Source organism: Mustela nigripes, chromosome 4 (genome assembly GCF_022355385.1).
Source record: "Mustela nigripes isolate SB6536 chromosome 4, MUSNIG.SB6536, whole genome shotgun sequence".
NCBI classification, from domain to species: Eukaryota; Metazoa; Chordata; class Mammalia; order Carnivora; family Mustelidae; genus Mustela; species Mustela nigripes.
In genome coordinates this window covers 78,730,616-78,738,681 of record NC_081560.1, presented here as the reverse complement: position 1 = coordinate 78,738,681, position 8,066 = coordinate 78,730,616, and the positions used below count along the sequence as shown (strand labels likewise).

The 8,066-nt window shown below is 35.2% G+C and overlaps 1 protein-coding gene across 1 annotated transcript in view; it reads right to left on the bottom strand.

Annotated features, from left to right (window-relative positions):
- Nucleotides 1–420: 420 nt before the first annotated feature.
- The window catches only part of SEMA3A (semaphorin 3A), a 208,315-nt gene continuing 200,669 nt past the window's right edge, over nt 421–8,066 (bottom strand). Inside the window, exons 14-15 of the mRNA XM_059397567.1 lie at nt 5,244–5,386; nt 421–3,875 (exon numbers count right to left, since the gene is read on the bottom strand). Of these exons, the coding sequence (XP_059253550.1) occupies nt 3,420–3,875; nt 5,244–5,386 (599 nt within the window). The 3' untranslated portion in view covers nt 421–3,419. The remainder of the gene's footprint in view (nt 3,876–5,243; nt 5,387–8,066) is intronic.

Below are 8,066 nucleotides of genomic sequence, written 5' to 3'. Positions count from 1 at the left end.
GATTTCCATTAAAGTCTGAATGCAAACTGTGTTTTAAAAGTGAATTCATAAAACAGAGATTACAAAATATTATACTAATCACTTCATGTTAATAAAAGGCTTCCTTATAACTTTAAGGATAGGTAACTTCAGTAACAATTGTTGGCATCTTTGCAGAGCCTGAATAAAACCACACTGATCATGATAATGACACATGATAGAATTTCATCCCCACATGTCCTTTTTTAGGCATGGTAAAAATAACAGTATTTAACTTAAAGGGCATCAAAATGCACATCATCCTCATAAATACAGAACCCAGTTCACAGAAGACTAGAATGAAGAAATCTGTTAGGTAGCAACCCGACTCTCATTCTCAGCAATTTTAAAACTTATGTTCCTTGACACCATATGCTACAGGGAATAGTAAAGACATCTGAATTCAAATATTTTGAAGAAATGTGTATTTAGCAACTGAATACATGCTAAAAGGAATAATTTACAGCAGCAGTTTCATTACATTTGTCTCTCCAGTTTTCTAGTTCCCATCTGAAATGCAGTGATAAATACAGATATGGAACATATTTACTACCTGGCAAAAAAACATGCTTATTGAATGGACACACAGCCTCTGCCCTTGAATAGCACATAACCCCCCTTGTCACCTGTGTGGGGAAATCTTGCATTTCAGGATGATGTTGAACACACTGATACGGAGAACCTATATAAAGTTGTAGTTCACTGTCCTTCCTCTTATTTTCAAAAGTATTTACATCTCTTTTGCCTAATGTGTAGGTAGCAAAAATATTAAACACATTACCACTGAAAATCACTAAATTGTACATAAAAGTAGCATTGAGTGTGCATTTACATGCATTTACATTTCACATTGGATTTCAACTGGGCCAGAATTTCTCTGCTGCGATGAACTTTTTCCAATCGTAAGATTGCTGTCAGAACTTGCTTATGGTCATGTGAGCCTCTTAACAAAGTTCCAACTCTGATGATACATGCAATATGCCAAAGTCTAGAAAAACTTAATTAAATGGGACATTACTTTTTCGTGCAAAATGTCCCCTTCAATACACATTGGCAGAGTATGACTGTACTAAGAGTTATCTATCTGCTAGTTATATCTATAATTTTCTTTGAAAACTCAGACCTGATGGTTTATAAAGACATGCCAGAGATCTGCTTCTTTTGTTTCTTTAATTGAAGTTTAGACTTCCTTTCTCTGGGTTTTCCATAATGCGAAACGAAACTCAGTCAGACACTGGAAGGCATCCCTAAAGTTATCATACAATTTCAATCTGTAGCCCTTCAGATGCATTCGTTTTGAGGACTAATAAGAATTAAGATATTTGTTGCAAATAAATCTGTTTCAGCCGCAAATTTCAAAGGAAGTGCAACACCAAATTTTAGCACAGTTAAGATACTCTAAGAAAATAAAAGAATTACCTATTTTTGGAGTACTCTTTGTTCTTTAATTAGTACTTCAAACATTTCTATTTCCCTACAGAAATATGTCCTTCAAATAATTTAAAATTCAAATACCATTTGAGGATGTATTTCTAAAAGTAACACTGTATTCATCAATGGAGCCTAAAATTGAGTGCAGAATATTTTTAGGCTTTCATTTGGAATAGGCATTAACAAATTGTTTATTCAAATCACTAAAACTGAAACATGAGCTTCCATCTGTGAAATATTTCAGCTGAGAATTTTTTTAAAAAAATTCACTGTAGTCTGAGGTGAGAAATTAATGCTGAGTTAATTAGAATCCCAAGACAGCTAGAGTTAGAATTTCAATGCTGCTTTCATTAATTAGCAAGAAGATGTTTCCTTTGCATTTCTGTGCATGATGAAGGATCTAGGGAGGGCTTCCTGGAAGGGTGAGTGCAGTGCAAGAGAAAACTATCATAATGCTGAAGGTCTTATACACCTTGAAGTCAATGATTCTCAAGGAATCATGTTAGGACAAGGAACAAGGCAAGTCCTTTATTGATCAGCTTTTACCTTATTTTATAAATTGCTGCAGAAAACAAAAAGTTTTACATGTTTTGAGTGTGAGCTGTGCCCTGGAAAACAGTTTGTATAAAAGTCGCTCCCATCAACATGAAACAAATCATATGTTCCTTAGACAGATAATTGTTTAACACAAGATGAGATAAAAGACAGCTGATACAGATGTAAACAGAGTTGGGAAATTTGCTTTTAAGAAGTTGTTCTGCTATTACTGATCTTTTTTCAAAAAATTTGAGTGACAGAGATGTAATTCCTAAAGGAATCATGGGAGATTTTTATGTCTCAAATATCATGCAGCTTTTCAAGCACAGAATGAAGAGTTTTTCTGTTAATGTCATATTTAAACAAAGCTTACTCTTTTCATGAACTATGCAGTTCCTTTTCTCCTTATTGATCCACTAGGTACAACACAAGGCATTTAACAGGTCAGTTTGCATCTTCTGATTTTGCTGGTTAAATGCTCTGTATTTTCTAGAAAACATTATGCAAGTTAAACTCAATTTTCGATAATACTTAAAGAAGGGGGAGGTGTTATTTGTTTGAATTCCTCAGAGAATTAAAGCCTAATTTATATGCAGGCTTCAGGAAACAGCGGTAAATGATGTTTATGTGTTTCTTGAACACTACTGGCTATCCCTCTTGTGGAACTAAAGACACAAGGTCGGAAAAAAGCAGCACACGATTGGAGTTTTTAAAACAAAAGCTATACAGCACAATAACTAAGACAAAAACCTACTCTAGCTTAGAAAAGAGCTAATTTTTACTGCATATTTGTCATGGTACATTTAAATTATAGTTTTAATAAAATACATCTTTAGATCAAAGCTGAAAGAAGACATCAGTAGTAGATCAGTGTATTCCATTTTTCTTCTGGATGATGGATGGTTTATGTTTTTTATATTTCCACAGACCACTTCATTCAGTATCATTTTACTCCTCCAGTACATATAAACATGAGTGCTGGTAGACAAAAAAAATATCCTTGAATCCAACTGTATTTTGGAATATTCATCAGCTTCATAAATCCATGCAGTTTATTTTAAACTTTTCAGTTCAATAAAATGGCTTTGCTGATGCAGTTTTTCTTCTTTAGATGGCAATATGGCAAATGACATTTTTATTTCTCAGGCAAAGAAGAAAGCGAAACCTGTACAATGAAATCTCATAGGAAACATTTAAGTCTGCTAAAGTGAACATCTGCGTTCACCTGACCTCTATTAGGTGTTGGTATTAGGAGGAAAGCCTGTTAGCAAAGTTACTCATGGACTTAATTTATAATTGGGGGAAGTCAGTTGCATTTCCCACCATTGTAAACATCCACATAATGCCATGAAAAAAGTTCATGTATATTGCATTTTTCCAGTTATTACCTAGGCAAGTTTCTACTTGTTTGAGGTTTCTAGAGGTAATGCAGCTCAGACACTCCTGGGTGCCCTCTCAAATTCGTGGGTCCGCCTGTTTCTACCTTTCTTATTTTCCTGTAAGTGCTTCCATTTGTTACTATTCCCTTGGTTATGTCCTGGCCTTTGCCGACGCTGTTTTCGGTCCCTTTTCCATACTTGTTCACAGAACTCATCCATCGTGTTCAGGTTGGGGTGGTTGATGAGCTGCATGAAGTCTCTGTACCAGACTTTCTGGCTAGGTGTCATGCTGTTGGATATTTCTTTGGTCTTAGACCCATCCCCATCATCATCTTTATGGAGAAGTTCTTCCAAATGCTCCGTGTCAATGACTTCCAAGGTCACTTTAAGAAGAGTCTGCATGAATCCATGTTCCACGGCATGGCAGAGGTAATTGCCTGAATCCTTCCGTTGCAGGCTACGCAGTAGAAGGCCTTGTTCTGTCCTGATGATATGATCATCCACTCTGATCTAGCAGAAGAGAAATGGTAGCAAAAATATACATATTTAAAGAAAGAGAAGTTCTGGAACTCTGTTTCAGTAAAAATTTAGATTACGTGTTGAGGCACACTTTAACAGTTAATAAATGTCTAGCTTAAGAGAAATGATAGCAGCTGTCCTTCAGAAAAAGAGTTAGAAATTTCTGTAAATCAATTTTAAGATGCCTTGCAAAATTAAGAGAGTGTACTGTCTTAATATAATTTTTCATTATAATAATTTAAAATATTCAATATAATAAAAGAATAAAGAAACACTCTATTTAAAAACTTGAAAGAAGGTATATAAATATAGGTGAAAGTTAACAGTAAATCTTGGAAATACAGAACCATGATATCAGAAAACAGTGCAGTGTTAGAATGAACTCGGAAGATTTGAAAAAGTTAAAAAATCAGCAGTTCAGCAAGCAGTGGAAAGCAAAGGACTACATGCTTAATAATTACCCACTTTCTAAGTCTTACATGTGACATAAATATGCAGATGCGCTCTTGAATATATCTAACCTCCCTCTTGTTTTGTATATAGTTTACAACAGACATCTCTGAAACCCTAAGCTGAGAGGGTATAAGATTATATAAAATCAACTCTGACATTTGTATGATGTGATTACCTATATAAAGATGTTTCAAATGTCAAAAAAGGCAAGGGAGAACCTTAAACTTTATATTCAGATTGTGTTTATAAAATTGCAAAGAATATATTTACCAATCAGCTACATGACCTGGTTAGTTACACTTATTTCATACTTTTAAAAAGCTTTAAAGGCTCAGAGCATTGAGATTTTTTGTGTACATTTCCTTACTTTTACACAGAATAAATGAATACATTGAGGAGGAAGATCTGTCTGATGCTACATGCATAGTTTGTATCAGAGTTCATACTGGGATGGCAGACCCTTCATCCTAAATCTCCTACTCCCATTCTCAAACCTTTCCCCCCATTTGAGGAGGAACTTAATAGAGAAAAGAAAACATGTTTGGATAGGGGAATTAATTGAACAATAGTTAAATTAGTAGAGGATTTGATTTTTTTTCTTTTGCACACAAACATAGATAACAAATTGCTTTGTAGGCAACTACAAGGAAAAAGAAGACTTTCAAATACATTCCCAAATGGCTTCTGGGACAAAAGTCTTAACAGTTTACTTTTGTTTCTCCAGTTCCTAGCACAAAGCCTGTTAAAATCAGCCTTCAGGGAATGCTCCTTTAATGAATGGACTATTGGTGGGTTAAGAAAAAGATAAGAGATTCACTGTATTTTTTCACCCTCAAGTCAACCATGCTAGGGTCACTTAACATTATACGTTAGACAGAAATAATCCAGTCAATTTCATTCCTATACCTCTTCTTTTCGCTCTTCATTTCGCCTCTGGAATTGCCAATAGACCAGAGCTCGCTGTGATTTTGGACTGCATTCCAGGAACGTGCTACTATTTTCTACTCCATAGATGATTCTTTCTTCAAGGCTGTGGCCATGGTGATTACCTGGCCGGTGATGAGGAAATGAAATGAGGAAACATTAGAGAAGTAAACTCAACCTTCCAAAGTATTCCTTTGGAAATTCAGAAGATAAATTTGTTGCCTAGTCAGGTGTCTTTTCCAAATTGATTTAGGATGGCAGAAATGTCACGGGACGTAAGGTGACAAAACTCAAGAGCCTGCCTAAATAGACTAATTATATTGGTATAAGTTATATAAAGCATATATAGAGAGATTTGTCTACCAGAAAATAGCATTACAGTAAAAGAAGCAGTCATGTGTGCAGTTTAACTATACATCTTTATATGCTGTGATAATACTTTCCAAGAAATTATTTTAACTGTAAAACTCTATGCTCTCACTAACGGGACCAGTTCATATGGTACTATTCTCTAGCAGAAAAGTTATTTGAACTTTTGGAAACAAGACTGTTTCTGAGAAATTATGTTGCCTCTTTATGTTTGTTTTTCATCTTAAAATTAAATTCACCAGCCATTAATATTTATTTAGTATTTTACAGAAGGTAGAGTTCAGGAAGTTTATATTTCCCACCAATAACCCTTAAATAATCTACAAGGTTGTTCTGAAGATCAATTGGTGTGAAATGTTTGAGATGGCTCAGAAGAAAGATGCACAATTATAAAGCAATATGGTTTCAATTGTCCTTATTTTAAAATGATACATCTATTATTTTCAAGAGTTAGGCTAAAGAATATGGCAAGAGTATATAATAAAATGTAGCAATAAGAAAACCTGTTTCCTGATTAAATTTCTATTATTTTACCCTTTATGTAACCTCCTTCAATGTGGTAAATGAAACACAGTTAAGATCAAAAGTAGGACACAGGGAGTCTAGGTAAAACTCATTTAGAGAAGGAAAAAAAAAAACCCCTCGTTATTATCTTGTATAATCCTGTTTCCATTATGACATCCTGTACAATCTGGAACTCATTAAATTAATTTAGAAAATAATAAATATATTTTCACATGCATGGAGGGCTGACAGTGTAGACAGATGAAAATTTTTGGCTCTCTACTTCAAACTCAGCTAGATTTTTAATTTTAAAAAAAGTCCCTCCCCCACCTTTTTTGGCATCACTTTGACAATTTTACTCTCATTCTAATCAACTGAGAACTTTTGTCTGTCACAGACAACATGATTTGCTCTCACTAGGTTTAAAGCTCTCCAAAATCCTGCTTTTACCTAACCCCTGTATACGGTTTATGTCCACCAACTCCTAATATCACCCTGCCATGGTGGACGTTCTGCCTCCATTTGGTATCCCCAGGGAGGTCAATCTCGGTGTTTTCTTTTCTATCACCCTAAACTGTGAAATGAAACTCTTCTAAAAAGTTGGGAAGTATCTGTCCCTTCTTATTTAACAGCTCAATAACCTGGAAAAAGGAAATGACTGAAATGTAAAGGAACAACATTTAACTGATCCCAAGTCACATTTTCTTTTTTTTATATTGGAGATCTATCTTTGTATGTCAGTATATATGTTGAATATGGTAGTCTTTTTAATGCGCCCTCTGAAATTACTTGTATATCATTGAATGAATGGATATGACACATGTTGCTGTGCTAGTTTGCAAGATATCTGCTTCCCTGGATAGAGGTGAACTGAATCTCTCTGCCTAATGGGCACTGGAAAATCTCCTGTGATACCATGTTTAGAGTACCTTGTCACATTTTTTTTCCCTCCTTGCTTTGCAGTTTGAACTTTGATTTAGAAATCCTTTTACTTGAGATATTATTCAGTTTATAAAAAAACAAAGAAGAAGGAGGAAATCTGCAAAATGCAGCAACACAGATGAACCTTGGGGAAAACTAAATGAAAGAGGCCAGTCACAGCACAAGTCTGTATGATGTTCCCACTTACATAAAATACCTTAAGTAGTCGGACTCCTAGAAGCTGATGTTAGAATGGTGGTTGTCAGGGAATGGGGGCGGGAGGTGGGAAGGGAAATGGATAGGCGCTAGTCAATGGGTATGTAGTTTCGGTTATGCAAGGTGAGTCAGACCTTGAGATCTGCTGTACAACAGTGTGCTACAGAGTAGAATATTGTATTGTGCACTTCAAAACTTAAGAGGGTGGGTCTCACGTTAAGTCTCCTTACTCCAATAAGATAAAAAAAGGAAAAGAAAAGTTTAAATTTAAAAATCCTTTAACTTTTAGGCAAAGTCTTTTCATTCAATCTCTACGTATTAATGACTCATAAGACATGACAGCATAAAAGAGTAAAAAAAAATATTAGAATTAGAAGCAAATAACATGATGATCCACCAGTATCTTCTGGCTTATCCAGGCCTACTTTTCTTGTAGAACTTTACGATAAGAACTGACTTGTCTCCCACCTAAGTTATGAGAGATATCTGTAAAAATCTTAAGATCTAAGTTCTTCTTTGCAAACACAGAGCTCCTTTGGTTGATCAGTTGACACACAGTAAGGAAGAGCAATATACCTTGTATAATAAGAAAGCCTAGTATAGGGGACCTGGGTGGCTCAGTGGGTTAAGCCTTGCCTCTGGCTCAGGTCATGATCTCAGAGTCCTTGGATGGAGCCCACAGCCAGATTTCTGCTCAGCAGGGAGCCTGCTTCCCTATATTTCTCTGTCTGCCTCTCTGCCTACTTGTGATCTTTTTCTCTGTCAAATAAATAAAAATCTTAAAAAAAAAAAAAA